General features: G+C 44.6%; 1 protein-coding gene across 2 annotated transcripts in view; it reads right to left on the bottom strand.

The window, feature by feature from the left end:
* LOC124789373 (tubulin polymerization-promoting protein homolog) overlaps positions 1-22,808 on the bottom strand; it is a 410,640-nt gene that overhangs the window by 3,865 nt on the left and 383,967 nt on the right. For both annotated transcript variants that reach the window (XM_047256705.1, XM_047256704.1), the window contains exon 5: positions 1,199-1,328. In XM_047256705.1, coding sequence (XP_047112661.1) covers positions 1,199-1,328 — 130 coding nt within the window. The remainder of the gene's footprint in view (positions 1-1,198; positions 1,329-22,808) is intronic.

The raw sequence follows: 22,808 nt of genomic DNA, 5'->3' as shown, positions 1-22,808 counted from the left end.
ACCACCCATCATCAGCTTTCATCACACTCCTAACCTCTAGCATTTTTGTCAAACTATTTGACATAGTCAGACTATTATTCCTACCACAAGGTTACTGGCACTGCAATTGTTCTGCTGTAAAAAAGTCTCATGCATCAATCTGCCCACTATCCATAGCTCATGGTCTAGTTGTTAGCATTGCCACTTCTATATCATGGGGTCCTGGGTTTGATTTCCAGCCCACTAGCAGCAAGCACCATCATTGGTAAATCCTACAGTTTCAAAGGTGGAGTAACATATGCAACTAGGTATGCCATTTACAAACTAATATGTCAACACTGCACAGAATTTTATGTAGGAATGACTGTCACTAATCTGATTGAGCACATAAATGAACATGAAACAACTGTTTGGATTGGGGACATCCAGTACACAGTTCCTGTGCGTGCTCTACAGCGTGACTCAAGGGACTTGAGTGCTTGCTTCATAACACAGGCTATTTGGATCTTCAGATGTGATACTAGTTTGCCTAAACTCTGGAGATAGGACCTTGATCTCCAACACATCCTCACATCACAAGATCCTTTCAGACTTAATCACTGTTAACATAGAAACTCCCCTGCCCTGTTACTATCTTCTTACTTATTTTTTAAATTTTTTATTATATTTGTTTTAATGTATTATCTCTTATTGTCTTCACTGCTTTTTAATTTTTACTATCCCCTGTTTCTCTTTTCTTTTTCCCTCATTTCCTTTCCATCCTATTTCTTAATTCCTGTTAATCTATCTTCTCCTCTCACTCTGCTCTCACAATCTCTGGAATGAAAGTTGCACAGTGCTTACCAATGTACTATCTTTGACCTCCTCCTTCTCTTGTGTGGCTACCCCGCCCCCCCTCCCCTTTCCCTGCCCTTCATTTTCCCTTTTCTCCTTTCCTTGCAACAGATGGTTCACCATCATCCTGGAGTCTGAATGAGCTGCCCTTTCTTTCTAATTTCTTCAACCTACTTGCCTTCCCAGCAGAAACTAATATTTCTGAAACTTAACAATAATTTCTAGTAGTTTTATATGTATCTGTTGGTAAATCTAAGAACTCTGCATCCTTAAGATAATTACTGTCCAGCCTAATAGTAGTATTTACTTTTTGCTATGCTGTGCATGGTTGTTAACTTAAACTACTATTAGAGCCAAGGCCAGAGACATTATGGGGATAGCTTACTGCTGCTGAAGATAGCCCTGGAGCACCACAAGATGCCAGCTTTGTTTTCACTTCTTCAATATCGAGCTTCTTGTTCTTGGCAAGATCCTCTAGAAATTTCTTGTAGTCTTCCATACCCAGTTTTTGTAACCTGTAATGAAAATTGTATCATACTTACACCAATTTTACATAGCTTTCCAAAACATTATTTTATCAGACAGACTGAAAAAGCGTCCATAGATATGACATGTCAACCAATAATATCAAAGCACAGATCCTTCAGTTTTCTATTATGTACTGGCCAGTTCTCTCACAATTTTGCTGAGCATCTTGACTATGTAAAGTTGATTAAATATTGCTCAAAGGAAATGGACAAGAATGTTCACATTACTTTCATGTAGTGAAAAAATGTCTCACAATTTATCCTCTGAAATAATACCAGCAAATCTACTGGTAATTATCTAGTAAAAAGTAGAAAAATATTTTGAAATTATTTATGCATACATTTACTACAATTTTTTCTAATGCATTCTATTGGGAAGTGGGTCATGGCTACATTCACTTTTGGAACACACTTTGATGGTATTCATGTATGTCCATTAGACTGGAAATGTTCAAGTCAAAGGAAGATTTAGTAATAATGTTTCTGCCAACTTGCCTAGATAATACCAGATGCATTAGGTGACTCAAAGATATATGGGGATATGTATGAAGTTACTTCTTCATAGCCGAGAGGATCTCCATGATTTTTTAATTAGTTGTTATGTGTTCCACAGATCAGTTGAATAATTATTTTATTGAAATGATGTGGAATAAGTCAATTTACAAGATATGTATACATGATTAATTTTAACATTAATGAATCCAATTGCACCTAAAACTAGAGTTTTTAAATAAAATTTCAGCTATGGAACAGAAGGAGTTGTCCTGAAGAAATGATTTTAGGTTAGACTTAAAACTTTCTTTGCTGCCTGTCAAATCTCCTAACCACCCCTCCTACATGGGTGGGATCAACTTTGAAAATACAAAGGGAAACTCCCCATTTTTATAGCACATTTGGATTCTACACCAAAAATACATACAGTTCACACACACCATTGTTTATCATTTGTGGTAGATGGCACTGTAAGCAATGAATTGATTAATATCAAGTGTGCATGTTTTTGCAATTAAGAACTGATGCATTTGGTTCTACATTTCATTTGTGATTTAAATGTAAGGCTTTTGTACTCTGATGCTTGATATTTATGTTCAATATTTACTTAGGTGTTGCAAATTTGATTGTACTGTGCAATATTGTAAGCCATTTCAATGTCTAGTTAGAATCTACATTTAGTGTGAGCCAGAAACTGCAATGTGGACGTAACAGATTTATGCTCCTGTTGGGAAGTCAGATGTCAGTGAGTTTTTTGTCTCTCGCCATTGGGGTGCTTGATTTCAGCAAATTCCCTTGCCCCTCACCACCGATGTGCTTTATTTCAGTGATTCCCCTTGCCCCTCACCACTGGAGTGCATGATTTTGATAAATCTCCTTGCATTTCACCATAATTGTAATTCAGTAGTGGGGTGTTGAGTGTTTGGGTGAGTGTGTAAGTGTTTACAAAATATGTATGTATCCATGACAGGTGTCACTATCACTTCATGGACATTCTACCGTATTACAATTGTTCTGGTTTGCATTCCAGAAGTATCCTTGTAGTGGTCAGCATGAGAGTTGGTGGTTGGATGGAAACACATACACTGAAATCAGTCACTCTGATGATGAGGTTCATTGGTGGGCTCTGAAATCAAGTATTCCAATGGTTTAGGGACTTACCACAATCAACTGGATAGGGAACAGAGAGCTATGTTACCATACAAGTAGCTTGTTTGCCAGAAATGTCAATGTCTAGCCATATTATTTGTACTGTGCAAACACATTTGCAACACCCAAGTAATATTTCAACTTCAGTATTAACTGTTAGAACACAAATGTTTACATGTACATTGTAAATCAAATGTAGAATCAAATGTGTCCATTCTTAATTGCAGAAAAAGGCACACTTGATATTTGTCAACTATAGCATCATCTACCACAAATGGGAAACAATGGTTTGAGTACTCTGTACATAATTTTTGGTGCAGAATCTGAATATTCAATAAAACTGGGGGGGGGGGGGGGGGGGTGTCCTTGTGAAAACGTAAAGTTAACTCCACCCTGCAGTATAGGTGGCTAGGAGATGACACAGATAGATGTCCCTTTTATTAATATTAACTTTTGATCTACTATATTTTTTTTGAATGATGCATCATTTTCAAGATATTTACAAGTAGTTGTCTCAAGTTAAAACAAACACCCTGTGTGTCTATAAATTCACAGTCCAGTCTCCTTAAACCAAACCACATTTTGCAGCATAGACTTCTGTGAGACATGCAGGCAGAGACTCAGTGAGGTTCTGGAGTTCTGGAAGATACTGACAGGGATGTGGAGAACTGCTGACTCCAGTGCCATGGCCAGCTGCACTAGGTTTCTCAGTTGATGATCCATGGCATGAATGGCCCAATCGAGGTGCCCCCACAGATTCTCGATTGGGTTTGATTCTGGGGAGTTTGGTAGCCAAGGGAGTGTCTTAAACTCACCCTGGTGCTCTTTGAAAAATGCAACTACACTGAGAGCTGTGTTACACACTGCATTGTCCTGCAGGTAGATGTCATTGTGCCGAGGAAAAGCAACGTGATTATAGGGTAGCACATGGCCCCACCCGAATAGATGCATACTTGTGCTGATTCATTGTGCCTTCCAGAATGGTGAGAGCACCTACGAAAACATTCCCCAGACCATAATGCTCCCTTGTCTGGCTTGCTCCATTCCCACAATTGTTGTAGTGTGCTTGCTTTGAGGCATTTCACAATTGCCAACCACTAACAGTCCAGTGGAGCACAAATGTGGTTCACCTCAAAAGGTTGCCTGTTGTCACTCAGTACAGCTGTGATACTGGTGTGGAAATTCCAGCCATTGTCACTGAAGAACAGCCATCAGTGTGGGTGCATGAACCAAGCATGCAGGAACCAGGCACCTGCTGCGGAAATCTGTAGGCAGCGATGTTCATTGAACAGTCACTGTTGGTAGCCTCTCGGTTGATCAGGATAGGCAGATGCTCAACAGTTATATGCCTATTTACCTGTACACATCAGTCATCCCTTAGCGTTGTCGTCTATGCCCCATGGTGCACCACACTTGCCTTGGTGCCAGTTCTGGATAGTGCCATTTTGCCATACTCATTATACTTTAACCATGGTAGCAAGCAAGCAGCTTATAAAATTAGCCATTTCAGAAATGCTTCCACTCTTGGGCTGAAAGTCAATGAACATGTCGTTTTGGATGACAGATAAATTGCTCTGTTTCCACATTAAGACAACAACTGCACTGTTTCACTTGTTGCCCTGTCACACATTATGTACATTCCACTGCAAGTGTTGCCACCTGCTGTCTGTAGATGGTAATTGCATGATGACGTCAAACATAGGGGTGGTCACATTAATGTGACTGGATTGTGTCAGACAATGGCCGTATGTATGTTCCACATCTCTTCCTAAGCCACTGGATTGATTTCAACCAAATTTGGTACAAACACTACTTATTATCTGGGAAGAAGTACTGTTGGGGCAAGAACCACCTAGCTTCCACAGGGGTAGGGGTGAGGGTGAGAAGGTTTGGTAACCCCTGACATGTTAGCTGCCCAGCACAACAAACATATGGCATGGGTTGCATCCAAATGCATTCCAGAGGCTATGTATTTGGATGGGCACAGCTGAGCAAAGAGTGGGGAGAAGAAGACTGATGGTGTGAGGTGGACAGAGGAAGGGGGGAGGGTGAAGTGGATGAAAAAGGGTGGAGGAGGAAATGAACAAAAGAGAGGGGAAGGAGGCTGTGGATAGATAGAGGTGGGAGGATATGGACAGAGAGAGAGGTGGGAAGGAGGTGGACCGACAAAGAAGGGAGAGGAAGAGCTGCTGGAGAGAGAGAGAGAGAGAGAGTGGGGAGGATGAGCTGGACAGAGCGAGTGGGCAGAAAGAGATGGACAAAGAGAAGGCTGAGAAGGAAAGGACACAGACATGTGATGGAGGACATAGATAGAGGGAGGGCGATGAGTAGATGGGCTGAGGTAGAAGGAGGGGAATGGACAGATGGCAGAAGGAGATGGATGAAGGATAAATAGAGTGGGAACCAGGAGGCAATGGACAGAGGGAACGGAAGGAGAAGGTAGACAAAGAATGGGAGGAGGAGGAACTGGACAGAGAGAGGGGGAGGAGAAGATGGACAGAGAGAGGAGGGAGGAGTAGATAGGCAGAGAATGGGAGGAGGAGGAGGTAGAGAGTAGGAGGTGGAAGAGATAGACAGGTAGAGGGGAAGGAGGGAATGGACAGAAAGGGGGAGGGGATGTACATAGTGGGGGGCAGTAGAAGATGGTCGGAGAGAGAGGGAAAGGGGGGGGGGAAGATGGCCAGAGAGAGGGAAGGAGAGGAATGCACAGGAGGCAAGAGACAGGTGGAGAGGTGTAGTGGGCAGGTGGAAAAAGAAGGGGGATGGAATGGACAGAGATAGGGGGATGAGGAAATGAGAAAAGAGATGGGGAGGGAGGAGACAGTCAAAGATAGTGGGATTAGGATGGAGGAAGAGATGGACACAGAGAGAAGGGGGAGGAGATGAACAGAGAGGGGGAGGAAGAGATGAATGGAGAGTGGAGGAGGAGGTGATGAAGAAGAGAGGAAGCTGAGGAGATGGATAGAGAGTGGGAGGAGAAGATGGAAAGTGACAAACAGGAGATGGGAGTAGAAGGAGATAATAGAGAGAGAGAGAGGGGGGGGGCGAGGAGGAGGAAGAGGAGGAGGTGGACCGAGAGAGTGGGGAGAAGACGATGTGAGCAATGTACGTGCCGCCTGCGTAAAGTTGACTGTATGCAGAACAATTGTGTGGCCCAGCTTTTTTTTTTTTTTTTTTATGGTTTTAGGGCGCAAATCTGCTATGGTCATTAGCGCGCGTTCTGTGGCTTAGGGAAGGGTAAAAACATTGGAAATAAGCAGCAATGGGAGCGAAACTAAAAAACAGAAGGAAAGCTTAGAAAACCACTATAGAATGGGGGGTTGTTTTCCCCAAAAAGAGCTTCAAATGACCGACGTCATCTCACTGATAAACTCGAGGACGCGATCGGCTGAGCGCGTCATCTGCTAAAATGGAAGATATATCAGGCGACATCTGTAAATGGGCGCGTAGCGGAATAAAATAGGGGCACTGAAGTAAAAGGTGTCTCACCGTCCACAGTTGAGAGCAGTAGAGACAAAGCGGGGGTGGATCGCCACTTAAAAGATGTCGATGGCTAAAAAGACAGTGCCCCATCTGGAGCGTAGTTAAAATTACCTCCTCCCGACGACGAGTTCGCGAGGAAGAGGTGCAAGCACAGGGAAGATCTTTCACGTCCTGCGTTTTATTATTGGGAAGTGTAGACCAATGTGCGTGCCATAATAGAGCAACACGACGACATAAAACACTCTGTAGATCGGCGAAGGGAACCATGCAAACATTATCAGGCTGAAGAAGAGAGGCTGCAGCCTTGGCTGCTACATCGGCCGCCTCGTTTCCATGGATACCAACGTGTCCTGGGATCCAGAGGAATGCCACAGAGATGCCCCCCAAGTGGAGGCAGTCCTGAATCCGGTGGACCAAAGGGTGGACAGGATAAAGGGCTTGAGGGCTGAGGAGAGAGCTAAGCGAATCTGAGCATATAATATACCGTATCCGCTGATGGCGGCAGATGTATTGGACAACCTGGAGAACAGCGTAAAGCTCTGCAGTAAAAACCGAACACTGGTCGGGAAGCCGAAATCTATTAGGGGTGTCGCCAACAATATAGGCACTCCCAGCACCAAATGATGTTTTTGAGCCGTCAGTGTAAATAAATGTGGCATCCTTCATTTGTGCGCATAGAGCAGCAAATGCCTGACGAACGAGAGAAGGGGTACCATTCTTGGGAAGCTGACAAAGGTCATGGAGCAGGCAGGTCCGGGGCTGGAGCTAAGGCGGTGCCATACCCCAAGTTGTCAAGAAAGTTTCAGGAAAGTGGAAGGAAAGTGAACATAGCAGTTGATGGAAGCAGACTCCTGGTGGTAGTAGAGAGGAAGGGCGTCCTGCATACCCTAAATCCAAGGAGGCGTCGAAAAAAGGCCTTGGGCCGGATTAGCAGGCATGGAAGACAGATGACTAGCATAACGGCTCAGAAGGACAGCTCGCCGACTGGACAGCAGAGGTTCAGCAGTCTCAGCATAAAGGCTTTCCACAGGGCTGGTGTAAAAAGCTCCAGACACTAAACGTAATCCACGGTGGTGGATAGAGTCGAGACGCCGTAGAATGGACGGCCGAGCAGAGGAGCAAACTATGCTTCCATAGTCCAAATTCGAGCGCACTAAGGCGTGATATAGGCAGAGAAGGACGACTCGGTCCGCTCCTTCAGCACACGGAGGGTGTTGACGGATTGCAGACAGCGAGCCGAAAGATAGGAAACGTGGGAGGACCAGCAAAGTTTGCTGTCAAATATAAGTCGCAAGAATTTAATAACGACGTCAGCGAACGGAAGGTCGACAGGGCCTAGATGTAGGTAAGGCGGAAGAAACTTCATACGACGCCAAAAATTGACACAAACGGTCTTGCTGGGAGAAAAGCGGAAGCCGGTTTCGATGCTCCAAGAGTGGAGGCGATCGAGACATCGTTGAAGACGGCGTTCAAGAATGCTGGTCCGTTGAGAGCTGTAGTAGATCGCAAAATCGTCCACAAAGAGAGAGCCCGAGACATTGGGAAGGAGACAATCCATAATTGGATTTATGGCGATGAAAACAGAACAACACTTAACCCAGAGCCCTGGGCACCCCGTTTTTTTGGGAGCAAGTACGGGAGAGAGTAGTGTTCACCTGCACTTTAAATGTGCGCTCTGCCGTAAATTCACGAATAAAAAGGGGTAGCCAACCCAAGAGAACAGTGTGCGGAGGATGCCTGTCCTCCAACAGGTATCGTATGCTCTCTCCAGATCAAAAAAATATTGCTACCGTTTGGCGTTTCCTGAGAAAATTGTTCATGAGATAAGTGGAGAGAGCAACAAGATGGTCAACTGCAGAACGATGCTTTCGGAAATCGCATTGGGCAGGTGTTAAACGACTGCGGGACTCCAGCCACCAGGCTAAACGGCAATTCACCATACGCTCCAAAACCTTACATTAGTCGTGAGAGAAATGGGGCGATAGCTAGAGGGGATATGTTTGTCCTTTCCAGGTTTCGGAACAGGAACGACGATAACTTCCCGCTATCTTCTGGGAAAAGTACTGTCGGTCCAAATTCGATTATAATGGCGAAGGAGGTAATGCAGATTATGGTATGATAAGTGCAGCAACATTTGGACGTGGACACCATACGGTCCTGGGGCGGAAGAGCGAGAAGAAGAGAGTGCGTGTTGGAGTTCCCGCATGGAGAAAACAGTATTATAGCCTTCGCTATTTTGAGAGGAGAAAGCAAGAGGTCGCACTTCCGCTGCACGTTTCTTCAGGAAAAAGGCTGGCGGGTAATTTGAAGAGCTCGAAATCTCAGCAAATTGTTGACCTGATGAGTATGAAATTGAGACTGGGTCTACTAAGGAACCATGCGCGACAGTGAGCCCAGAGATTGGGGAGAAACTAGGCTCGCCAGATAACCGTCGAATTCGACTCCAAACTACTGAGGGTACACGAGTGGGCCTTCGGCTCCAAAAGCCCATATCGACGATGTTACATTGAATGGTCCGCACGCTGACACTTGATGGCCCAGCATTGAAATCTGCAGCAATCTGTGGAAGGTTTGCACTTCTTGCAGGATCTTTTTCCGGCCGCACCGATGTCGGAGATTTGATGTTTCACCGGATTGCTGATATTCACAATACATTCGCGAAATGGCCATACGGGAAAATTCCCACTTCATCGCTACCTCGGAGATGCTGTGTCCCATAGCTCGTGCGGCGAATATAACACCACGTTCACACTCACTTAAATCTTGATAACCTGCCATGTTTTAGCAGCAGTAACCGATCTAACAACTGCATCAGGCACTTGTTTTATACGGGCATTGCCGACCTCTGTGTTTGAATACGCATGCCTACACCAGTTTCTTTGGCGCTTCAGTGTAAGATTACATAGGCGTTTAGTGTTGCAGACTGCTGCATAATGTGGGCTGCATCGATGAAATTACGATGGTCACTCCAAAAGAAATGAACACTATTTCTTTTTTAAATCCATCATTTATTCTACATGTTTGAAAGTTTTACAGTGTGTAGGTACATCCTTTAAGAACAATATTTTCATTTCTCCACATAATTTCCATCCCTCTCAACTGCCTTACGCCATCTTGGAACCAGCGCCTGTATACCCGCACGGTAAAATTCTGGACCAACCTGTTGGAGCCACTGTTTGGCAGTGTGCGCAAGCCAGTCATCATCTTCAAACCTTGTTCCACGAAGAGAGTCTTTCAGTTTCCCAAAGAGATGATAATCACATGGAGCCAGGTCAGGACTGTAAGGTGGGTGTTTCAGTGTTGTCCATCCGAGTTTTGTGATCGCTTCCATGGTTTTTTGACTGACATGTGGCCGTGCATTGTCGTGCAACAGCAAAACAGTCGAACTTGAAGTTTCTTCAGTGTCGTCACATATGCATCAGAATTTACGGTGGTTCCACTTGGCATGATGTCCACAAGCAAGAGTCCTTCGGAATCGAAAAACACCGTAGCCATAACTTTTCCAGCAGATGGTGTGGTTTTGAATTTTTTTTTCTTGGGTGAATAATGCCACTCCATTGATTGCCTCTTTGTCTCTGGTGAAAAATGATGGAACCATGTTTCATCGCCTGTCACAATTCTTCCAAGAAATTCATCTCCACCGTTCTCATACTGTTCCAAAAGTACCGTTTTTCTTGTTTCTTTGTGAGCCACTGTCAACATCCTGGGAACCCACCTGGCACAAACATTTTTTAACGCCAACACTTTCAGTATTCTGCAAACACTTCCTTCGCCTATCCCAAATTAGCGTGACAATTCGTTCACTGTGATGCGTCTGTCAGCACTCACCAATTCGTTACCTCCCTGCACAGTGGAGTGTGTGCAGTACAAGGCCTGCCGCTGCGAGGACAATCCTCAATATTGCCGTGCCCGCTTTCATCACGTAACCTGCTTGCCCACCGACTAACTGTACTGCGATCGACAGCAGCATCTCCATGCACCTTTTTCAACCTCTTGTGGATGTTTCCCACTGTCTAGTTTTCACAGCACAGGAATTCTATGACAGCACGTTGCTTCTGACGAACGTCAAGTGTAGCAGCCATCTTGAAGACATGCTGTGACGGCGCCACTCACGGGAACAGGTTGAACTAAGTTTGAAAACAAGCGGGAGGGATGTATCTACACACTGTAAAACTTTCACACATGCAGAATGAAAACTGTATTTTTACAAAATTTCTTTTGGAGTGACCCTTGGAAAACTAGGGCAGCTCATTGCTCGTTTTGTATGTCGCGAAATGGAGCGAGAGGGGGGGGGGGGGGAGGTCACGGACATGATAGGCGAGTTTTTGCGGCTATCATTAAAACAAAGGCGTTTCTCATTGAGGCTAGATCTTTTCGTGGAATTTCAATCACCAATTTTCTTCCTCCAATGCCAAAACCTTTTGTCGGCGGCTACCTGCATAGGGAGAAATGACCATCAAATAAAATAAAATAAATCAGAGCTCGCACGGAAAAATTTATCCCCATGTGCTGTGCAAGAGTAGAATGTCGAGAAATGGTCTGAAATTGATTCTGTGAGCCATCAGCCAAACTCTTAAGTGTGAATCGCAATCAAGTAGATGTACATTTAGATGCTATAGCAAAGTACACTACTGGCTATTAAAATTGCTACATCACGAAGATGACATGCTACAGACGCGAATTTTGACAGACAGGAAGAAGATGCTGTGATATGCAAATGATTAGCTTTTCAGAGCATTCACACAAGGTTGGCACCGGTGGCGACACATACAACGTGCTCACATGAGGAAAGTTTCCAACCGATTTCTCATACACAAACAGCAGTTGACCGGCGTTGCCTGGTGATACGTTGTTGTGATGCCTCGTGTAAGGAGGAGAAATGCGTACCATCACGTTTCCGACTTTGATAAAGGTGGGAATGTAGCCTATTGCGATTGCGGATTATCGTATCGCGACATCGCTGCTCGCGTTGGTCGAGTTCCAATGACTGTTACCAGAATATGGAGTCGGTGGGTTCAGGAGGATAATACGGAACGCCGTGCTAAATCGCAACGGCCTCGTATCACTAGCAGTCGAGATGACACGCATTTTATCCGCATGGCTGTAACGGATCGTGCAGCCACGTCTCGATCCCTGAGTCAACAGATTGGGACGTTTGCAAGACAACGAGCATCTGCACGAACAGTTCAACGACGTTTCCAGCAGCATGACTATCAGCTCGGAGACCATGGCTGCGGTTACCCTTGACGCTGCTGAATCCAGGTTCTGTTTACACCATCATGACGGTCGAATCCATGTTCGGCGACATCGCGGTGAACGCACATTGAAAGCGTGTATTCGTCATAGCCATACTGGCGTATCACCCGGCGTGATGGTATGGGGTGCCATTGGTTACACATCTCGGTCACCTCTTATTCGCACTGACGACACTTTGAACAGTGGACGTTACATTTCAGTGTGTTGCGACCCGTGGCTCTACCCTTCATTCGATCCCTGCGGAACCCTACATTTCAGCAGGATAATGCACGACCGCATGTTGCAGGTCCTGTACCGGCCTTTCTGGATACAGAAAATGTTCGACTGCTGCCCTGGCCAGCACATTCTCCAGATCTCTCACCAATTGAAAACGTCTGGTCAATGGTGGCCGAGCAGCTGGCTCGTCACAATACGCGTCACTACTCTTGATGAACTGTGGTATCGTGTTGAAGCTGCATGGGCATGTCACACCATCCAAGCTCTGTTTGACTCAATGCCCAGGCGTATCAAGGCCGTTATTACGGCCAGAGGTGGTTGTTCTGGGTACTGATTTCTCAGGATCTATGCACCCAAATTGCGTGAAAATGTAATCGCATGTCAGTTCAAGTATAATATATTTGTCCAATGAATACCCGTTCGTCACCTGCGTTTCGTCTTGGTGTAGCAATTTTAATGGCCAGTAGTGTAGTATTATGGCCAACTTTCCGTTCCTAATTGTTTTGCTGAACCCGAATACAACAAATTCCCTTTATTCAAGAACACGTGTTCCGAACACTGAAACACTGGCTTGGAGCGAGCGGTGATCGGCGGACCGCCGCAGACGCGGCAGGCCAAAGATTAGCTCGGCTGCTGGCAGCGGAAGCCATCAGCGCGCGAAATGGGATGTTGGCGTGAGCAATGCCGGCCGCCGGCGCTTCGTGCAGATAACATCTGGCCCCCACCTCTCCGGCAACGCGCCGCGCGTCGTCGCCGCTCAGATTCTCGTGTCGGCAAAATCGAATGATTCTATTTTCTGTCCAGATGCCTGTAACGAGATTTTAACGCGAAGACGACGCTTCCATCTTGATGGTAAATTAGATTTGCTGCCGCAAGTGTATCCTCAGGAGAAGAAACCCTCGCCTGCATGTACATTTTATATACACAGATCGATCCATATCTATACTCAGCAAGGCAGTGCACGGTGTGTGGCGGAGGGCACTTGCGGCAATACTATCATTTCCCTCTTTCCCTGTTTTCTTCCTGAATGCCGTGTAAGAAAGTCAACTGGCAGCAAGTCTCCGTATGAGCTCCTATTTCTCGGATTTTCTCGTCGTGGTCATTTCGCGAAATGCCTGTCTCACGATGTAATATGTTACATTACTGGCCATTAAAATTGCTTCACCAAGAAAAAATGCAGGTGATAAACGCGTATTCATTGGACAAATATATTATACTGGAACTGACATGTGATTATATTTTCACGCAATTTGAGTGCATACATCCTGAGAAATCAGTACCCAGAACAACCACCTCTGGTCGTAATAGCGGCCTTGATACGCCTGGGCATTGAGTCAAATAGAGCTAGGATGGCGTGTACAGGTAGAGCTGCCCATGCAGCTTCAACACGATACCACAGTTCATCAAGAGTAGTGGACTGGCGTATTGTGACGAGCCAGTTGCTCGGCCACCATTGACCAGACGTTTACAATTGGTGAGAGATCTGGAGAATGTGCTGGCCAGGGCAGCAGTCGAACATTTTCTGTATCCAGAAAAGCCCGTACAGGACCTGCAACACACGGCCGTGCATTATCCTGCTGAAATGTAAGGTTTCACAGGGATCGAATGAAGGGTAGAGCCACGGGTCTTAACACAACTGAAATGTAACGTCCGCTGTTCAAAGTGCCGTCAATGCGAACTAGAGGTGACCGAGACGTGTAACCAATGGCAACCCCATACCATCACGCCAGGTGATACGCCAGTATGGCGATGACGAATACACGCTTCCAATGTGCGTTCACCGCGATGTCGCCAAACACGGATGCGACCATCATGATGCTGTAAACAGAACCTGGATTCATTCGAAAAAATGACGTTTTGCCATTCGTGCACCCAGGTTCGTCGTCGAGTACACCATCGCAAGCGCTCCTGTCTGTGATGCAGTGTCAAGGGTAACCACAGCCATGGTCTCCGAGTTAATAGTCCACGCTGCTGCAAACGTCGTCGAACTGTTAGTGCAGATGGTTGTTGTCTTGCAAACGTCCCCGTCTGTTGACTCAGGGATCGAGACGTGGCTGCACGATCCGTTACAGCCATGCGGATAAGATGCCTGTCATCTCGACTGCTAGTGATACGAGGCCGTTGGGATCCAGCACGGCGTTCCGTATTATCCTCCTAAACCCACCGATTTCATATTCTGCTAACAGTCATTGGATCTCGACCAAGAGAGCAGCATTGTCGTGATACGATAAACCGCAATCGCGATAGGCTACAATCCGACCTTTATCAAAGTCGGAAACGTGATGGTACGCATTTCTCCTCCTCAGATGAGGCATCACAACAACGTTTCACCAGGCAACGCTGGTCAACTGCTGTTTGTGTATGAGAAATCGGTTGTAAACTTTCCTCATGTGAGCACTTTGTAGGTGTTGGCACCGGCGCCAACCTTGTGTGAATGCTCTGAAAAGCTAATCATTTGCATATCACAGCATCTGCTTCCTGTCGGTTAAATTTCGCGTCTGTAGCACGTCATCTTGTTGGTGTAGCAATTTTAATGGCCAGCAGTGTACCCTATTCTACTTGGAACCTACACTATCGGAAATTTTGCAATTCACCTTTTAACGGAACATATTAAAGGCTTTACTTTACCGAAGTATGCGATACCCTCCAAATTCAACCACTTTAACGAGTATTTATGATTATAGAAATGTTATGTTATGCAATCATTGTTAACATACACAATGTCTCCATAAACAATCAACCCATTAAATTATACTGAATAACTGACCCACACAAAAGTTAATATCACTTGATCACTGATACAGCAAATGTCATCATGTAAAAACACTAAGTTCATCTTAAATAATTAATATGAAGTACGAAAAATAGTGGCCAACTTAGGTATTTTGGATCTCCTTAAATAAAAATCACTCAGTGAAACCTATTTGTTCACTAGGAGCGTTTTCACCCAGTATTCATGTAATCAATCCTATTTTAGACGAAAACCAATGTAATTCTTAATAATTCATGTTATTTACTTATTTATGCAAATTAGAGAGGTCAATTGACAAACTTCTAAAAAACGGCCTTTTTGTAACAAATAATTATTCTGTCAAGTCAACAAATCTGTCTGTCATTTTAATAACATGTTAAATTATGTCACTCAATGCAAATTAATAACTTTTCTGCACAAATTATGAAAACAGATGTACATGTGACTTATAAACTATATCTCTTTTTAGTAGTCCTTTGACAATGTTATAAATACCAGCAGCAAGAAGGGTCGGGGGCGCAGTCGGAATGTCACTTTGGTAAAGTGTGTTTGTGTGTTATTGTTTGAGGTGGATAAACAATGCAAAGAACATGTAAAGAAAGTACTACTGTGTGTTGTGTCATGGTCTTTGGTGGACAGTGGAATTAAGATGGCCACCAAAGTAATAAATATTTGAAGTTTACATATTTGTTGGTTTCGCTCGTTCTTTATTATCAAAAGCACATAAAAAACACGGGACCTCATGTTTTTAACCCTAGACAACCAGATTTAGAGCCAGCATCAGCATCGAGACACAGCAGCGATCCAGCAAGTAGCAGCGATTACCACAACACAATGCATTTTAATGGTGCCAACCTAACATCAAGTGCTAACAAGCTCCGTAAATGGGAGTGAAATAGTGCGATTATAGCAATTAGCAATATCTACGACTAAGCGACCATTACAACCTCCCGGTGATGTGCAATGCCTCTCATTCACTGGTATTACTAAAGTCAAGGGACGCCTCCTAATATCGTGCCGCACCTCCTTTTGCCTGGTGTAGTGCAGCAACTGGACGTGGCATCGAGTCAAGAAGTCATTAAAAGCCCCTTTGGAAATACGGAGCCGTGCTGTCTCTATAGCCGTCCATAATTCCGAAAGTGTTGCTGGAGTATGAATTTGTGCACGAACTGAGCTCTCGATTACGTCCCATAAATGTTCCATGGGATTCATATTGGGAGATCTAAGTGGCCAGATCATTCGCTCGAATTGTCCAGAACGCGGACCTTTGGTGCAGGGCCGAGTAGAGGGTCCGAATCAGAGGCTGTGACGGTTCTGCGACCGTGTGGGCTGCAGATACCTCGACTTGCGCCATAGGATGGTGGGGTTTCGGGTTCCGCTGGATAGGTCAGGAGTCCACTACACACAGTAGGCGGCTACACGGGTAGCAGGGGTTGCGTGGCGTGGACTGGACAGTTTTTTAGGTTAGATGGCCTCAGGCAAGTACAGAAAGGGCAACAGCCTCAAAGGGTGCGGGGCAAAGTCAGGACATGCGGGGACCAAGCAGTAATCGGTATTGTAATTGTAAGCTGTCGAAGCTGCGTTGGTAAAGTACCGGATCTTCAAGCGCCGATAGAAAGCACCGAAGCTGAAATCGTTATGGGCACGGAAAGCTGGCTGAAGCCAGAGATAAATTCTGCCGAAATTTTTACAAAGTCACAGACAGTGTTTAGAAAGGATAGATTGCATGCAACCGATGGTGGCGTGCTTGTCGCTGTTAGTAGTAGTTTATCCTGCAGTGAAATAGAAGTGGATAGTTCCTGTGAATTATTGTGGGTGGAGGTTATACTCAACAACCGAGCTAGGTTAATAATTGGCTCCTTTTACCGACCTCCTGACTCAGCAGCATTAGTGGCAGAACAACTGAGAGAAAATCTGTAATACATTTGACGTAAATTTCCTCAGCATGTTTATAGCCTTAGGTGGAGATTTTAATTTACCAGATATAGACTGGGACACTCAGATGTTTAGGACGGGTGGTAGGGACAGAGCATCGAGTGACATTATACTGAGTGCACTATCCGAAAATTACCTCGAGCAATTAAACAGAGAACCGACTAGAGGAGATAACATCTTGGACCTACTGATAACAAACAGAACCGAACTTTTCGACCCTGTAAGCGCAGAACAGGGAATCAGTGATCAAAAGGCCGTTGCAGCATCCCTGAATAGGCGGCCAGAGTGGCCGAGCGGTTCTAGGCGCTACAGTGTGGAACCGCGCGACCGCTACGGTCGGAGGTTCGAATCCTGCCTCGGGCATGGATGTGTGTGATGTCCTTGGGTTAGTTAAGTTTAAGTAGCTTTAAGTTCTAGGGGACTGATGACGTCAACAGTGAAGTCCCATAGTGCTCAGAGCCATTTGAACCACCCCTGAATATGGAAGTAAATGGGAATGTTAAAAAAGGGAGGAAGGTTCATCTGTTTAGCAAGAGTAATAACGTTCATAAAATCAATCGCAAACAACTGTGGCCAGGTGACAGGCGCATTGTCATCCACGAAAATGAAGTCCATGAGTGGCTGCAAATGGTCTCCAGGTACCGGAGCATAACCACTTCCAGTCAATAATCGGTTTAGTTGGACCACAGGACGCAGCCCATTCCATGTAAATGCAGCCCACATCATTATGGAGCCGCCACCAGCTTGCACAGTATTTCGTGGGGTCTGCGGCACACTGGAACCCTACCATCAGCTCTTACCAACGAAATCGGGACTCATCTGACCAGGCCACGGTTTTCCAGTTGTCTAGGGTTCAACCATACGGCCACCAACTCGTGAGAGGCGCTGCAGGCGACGCCGTGCTGTTCACTCGCGTCGGTCGCCTGCTGCCATAACCCATTAAGGCCAAATTTCGCAGCACTGTCCCGACGGATACGCTCGTCGTACGTCCCATATTGATTTGTGCAGTCATTTCACCCCGTGTTGCTTGTCTGTTAGCACTGACATCTCTACGAATTGCCGGTGCTCTTCGTGGTTAAGTGAAGGTCGTCGACCGCTGCGTTGTTTGTATGTTATGCTTGAAATATGGTATTCTCTGCACAGGCTTGACACCTTGGATATCGGATTTCTGAAATGGAATGTCCCACGCGTGTATCTCGAACCACCATTCCTCGGTCAGAATCTGTTAACTCTCGTCGTGCGCCCACAATCACGTCGAAAACCATTTCAAGTAAATTACCTGAGTTCAAATGACAGCTCCACCAATGCACTGCCTTTCTATACATTGTGTGCGTGATGCTGTTGCCATCTGTACATGTGCATATCGCTATCCCATGACTTTTGTCACTTCAGTGTTCGGCGTCTACCACTTGTAACGACCCAAGGTTGCTGCCTTGCAATCTGTACTGCAGCTATCGATACCCGTTTCCTCAAATGAAGTTACCGGTACCGTTTTGTGTAAAATCGCGCTTTCCTTGGTTTTTGCAGGGGAATTCGTTGTTTCCTTATTATCTTCAGTTATTAGCATTCCTTCTGTAACAACCCAAGAAACCCGAAAACCCAACAAGACTGTCATGATATTTTAAAGTCGGGAACAGTGTTATCCTGACAGGTACGACAACTTTGACAATAATATAACTCCTTAAAGTTTTGATGAACATCAGTTTCAATAATTACTGGGTATGTCATGATATAAAGCTAGAAAGAAAGAAAGGTTATTTTTAATTAGCTATAGAACATCTTAGTAATAACTGCAAATCAGTGCGACGAAAGTTAAGTCCAAAGTAATATGTCGGTCAGAGATAACATTTATTGTGAAAGAGAGTTGTAAACGAGGTGAAAAAGAAATTCAATGCGTCTACAATGCTCTATCATGGAAAAGTTAGTCGCTTGCTAGCTTGCTTGCTATATAGTAGAGAGAGAGAGCACCGTTTGTTATAGTACTACAAACGGAACGCTACGAGATTGTTTCTATTTTAAAAAAAAGTAATATTGTGTGATAGAGATGGGCGGACTTTGTTCTCAGTTATTCTGACTTGAGAACTTGAACTGAAGTAATATTCTGATAGTGTACGACGAGTTAATGAACTTTAATTATTGGAGATATTATTGTTGGATTCAACCTTCATCAAAGTGAACAGTTACAACGAAGAATGGACATAGTATCGAAGACTGCAATACCTGATTAGCCTGGCGTAGGAAACATTAATACGACCACACGAAGATAATACAAATACGCCGATTGTAAAAGTTGTAATTGTCACGATCACCGAACTGAAAAGAATCGTAATTGATCTCATCCATCGGTGTGCGTGTGGTATGATAAATATAAACTAACTGCTAAGAAGGAATAATAAAATTGTTCGTCAGTAATGGAAATCTCACGTGTTGACTCCATCATTAATTGAACTGTACGATAGTTGACGATCAAAATTAATTAACTGTGAACATTTTAATTGAAAGAGTGACTTGACGAACATTGAGCATTGAAAGGAGTGTTTCGCCGAAATAATATCACAACGCACGAAAGCAAGATAGCATTATAGATTATCTCTGGATTTGCGTCGTGCCGTAGCGAACAATTCTGCCTAGCAAAGTACAACAACTACTGATACAGAACCGCAAATCAATTTTTCCACGCTTCAGTGGTGTGAAACGACGCCGGTGATGAATGATTCACTCAATACTGCAATAACTAACTAACGGGGCACAGCAAATCATCATGAAACCATAACATACAATTAAAATCAGCAGTTCGCATCGCTGAGAAGACAGTGCGGACTCGCAAACGGACTTTCATACATTACGCGAGGAACAATTTTCTTTAGAGATTTTCAGGTGCTGTTCCACGTTATCCGACGGGGACAACCATCGCTGCGCGTCGCGTCTCCATTCCGCCGACCGAGCTGTAGCAGTAGCGGCTCAACATCATCAGCGACAACAGAGGGGGAGAGGGGACGTCACGTATTTGAAGTTTATTTGAGCATCTTGTATTTACTCAGACGATACAATTAGGATATTTCCGTGAAGGTTAGTCATCCAATGATTCTTATGGTCAATTAAATCAGAATTGTTTAAAATAATTATTAATATTAATGCTAATCATATTCTGAAATAACGCATGAATTTCTACTTTTTAATTTACCATCTTAGTTTCCGTTTTAATGTTATTTTTGATACACTATTGTACGTAATATAAAATGTGTGTGTGTGTGTGTGTGTGTGTGTGTGTGTGTGTGTGTGTGAAATCTTATGGGACTTAACTGCTAAGGTCATCAGTCCCTAAACTTACACACTACTTAACCTAAATTATCGTAAGGACAAACACACACACCCATGCCCGAGGGAGGACTCGAACCTCCGCCGGCACCAGCCACACAGTCCATGATTGCAGCGCCTCAGACCGCTTGGCTAATCCCGCGCGGCAATATTACGTTGGCGCCAAGTGCGGCAGAGAGAGTTGTTCTGAGTTGTGGTTCAGCTACGGATAGTATTGGCAGTGCAAAGAGCTTGTTAAGAGCAGTGATCGCTCTTTATGTAACTATTTCCAGATTTTGGCAAGTTTATGTGAAAAGAGTTACGAACTTCATGGGTGTGGCAACAAAGTTTGTAATAAAAGACATAGGGCTCTAAGAACAGTATTTCTGTCAATAATTCATGAAATTTAGCTGTCCCTGGAGATTGGCGCCTCAAAATGGTACGTTGTACTGATCTGCTGTTTTAATACTCATCTGATTACAGTAAGTGTGGTATACACATAATACACAACGCTGATAATTCATCTGCACAATTCAACATTATTTACTGCTGAATGGTATTCGGGGGTTTAGACAATGGAATTGCTTGAGCATCTCCGCGACGCTCTCGCGCTTAATAAACGATCTCGTGGCGAAACGCGCCGCTCTTCTTTGGATCCTTTTTATCTCTCCTTTTAATCACAGCCAGAGCCCCTGAGTGATGAGGAATACTGGAGAATCGATCAAACGAGTGTTTTGTAAGCCAATTCTTTCGGAGACGAAATACATTTCCGCAAGGTTCTTCAAATGAATCTCAGCGTGGCATATGCATTTCCTACAACTGATTTTATACAGTCATTCAACGTTAGGACGCTCCAGACGGTTACTCCTAGGTATTTTACGGTTGTTACTGCTTCCAGTGATTTATGGCCGGTAGTGCAATTGAAGAGTAATGGATCTCTTCATCAATTTATGCGCATTACGGCACATTTATTTATGTTCAGCGTCAACTCCCAGATCCTGCAACAATCTTCGATCGTGGGCATGTCTTCCAGCATTTCGCTACAGTCTTCTGGCGTTCTAACCTCGATGGGGTCCTCGCAAATCTTCATTCAGTTTTTTGCCACAGGTTACAAAACTATACTGCTAGTATTAAATAAAAGGCTGTCTTTTAACGGTAATAAGAAACTTGCTAAGAAAAAAGCGGAATATCTCGTAGCTCACACTGTAGTAGCGTTAGATCTCTCTAAGGCTTTACTAGTTCAAAGAAGCAAGGTTGCTGTAAAGGTTAAAAAAGCTTTACTGTCTCATGATAACGGCAACATGGCAGATAAAAAAGTAGCGAGTCGTAATATCATTAAAAGCATTAATAAAGAATTGGTCCACAATGAAGACCTTACAGTATGAGCAGATAACGTGAAACGAATTTTATCTTACCACTAGTTGAATATGAAAAAGTTGAAGATTTTATTGGTAGTGACAATTCTGAGAGTGCTGAATTTAATCCTACTAACAAATTCTTAGCAGAAACGAAAACAGTGTTTAAAAGTATTGGCCCAAGAACAAGAAACAGCTTGTTACGATGAACCCAAGAACGCTCACACTTAGGGGGGCGGGGGGGGGGGGGGGGGCGGCCGCGGTGGTCTAGCGGTTCTGGCGCTGCAGCCCGGAACCACGGGACTGCTACGGTCGCAGGTTCGAATCCTGCCTCGGACATGGGTGTGTGTGATGTCCTTAGGTTAGTTAGGTTTAAGTAGTTCTAAGTTCTAGGGGACTTATGACGTGAGATGTTGAGTCCCATAGTGCTCAGAGCCATTTGAACCAACTTAGGGGGGCGCTGAAGATCCACAAGCTGTGTGCCCCAAGCCTTGTTGTCGATTTGATAGGCAGCCCAGGCCATGAGCTTGCTGGATTTCTTAATAGTGTTATTATACAGCATTATTTTTACCCTCAGCATTACGTGTTTAAAAATCGGAAAAATGTTATACATCATCTACAAGCAGCTAGGATTTGTATGAGTGTCTTGTTAGTTTCCTTTGATACTGAAAGTGTTGTAAGGTGGCGTGGTCTCCTGACCTTCATTTCTTACATATTCCGTCCTTACAATCGTATTTTGCACAACAAGAGGCTTCATTCAAACCCAAACTCGAAAAGGTAGAGTCAAGTTTTGTATGAATTCATGTAAGCGATATGCAAATCTAGTAAGTAATTGCAAGTGCACACCAAGGTTGAAAAAGTCGAGGCTGGCGTACACAACATGACAGCCACAGGAATTTTCGTTCTAAAGAGGCAACCAGCCCGCTGGGAGGACTGTCCCTTCAGAGGGGTGAGTCAACACACACCTACTTCGGCCAGAGCGACCGCCCAGAGAGAGGACAGCTTTTGCCTGAGCGAAGGGATAACGACCCTTGTTTCGACTTAACGGCAAATTCCGCTACATTGTGTGCGCCCAGAAGACACATTTTTTGATGGACCGACTGCGTAGTTATGGAGTTGTCACAGGAGGATAGTGTACGCCTAATGGAGACGCTACATATTTCCACATTGGTCGACTTAAATGAAACGTCATTCTCCCATTTAAAAGAGCAACGCTGATTGGCGCTATATTTCTGACGCAAAGAGCCAGAGGAGTGAGGGAAGACAGCGAACAATATGCCCTTGCAATTTTTCCAGAAAAAGGGGCTGTTCTGTTGTCACTCTTGGAGCGGGAACATGTAACGAGAGCGAGTATGCTCGTACGTGTACGCAAAGAGCAGGGAACAAAGTCTCTCCTCAGTACTTCACTGGGAGAGCACCTCTGTTGTTAGCAAATCGCAGTGATACTCTATACTGAGTCACTCACGATCAAGCGTTGTTCACTGTGTTGGCCGCCACACTTATTGTGCAATGTGAACACGGACAGAGAACTAG

The sequence above is a fragment of the Schistocerca piceifrons genome, chromosome 3 (genome assembly GCF_021461385.2).
Source record: "Schistocerca piceifrons isolate TAMUIC-IGC-003096 chromosome 3, iqSchPice1.1, whole genome shotgun sequence".
Lineage (NCBI taxonomy): Eukaryota > Metazoa > Arthropoda > Insecta > Orthoptera > Acrididae > Schistocerca > Schistocerca piceifrons.
The sequence above is the reverse complement of the archived record's forward strand: the minus strand, read 5'-3'. Positions and strand labels throughout refer to the sequence as shown.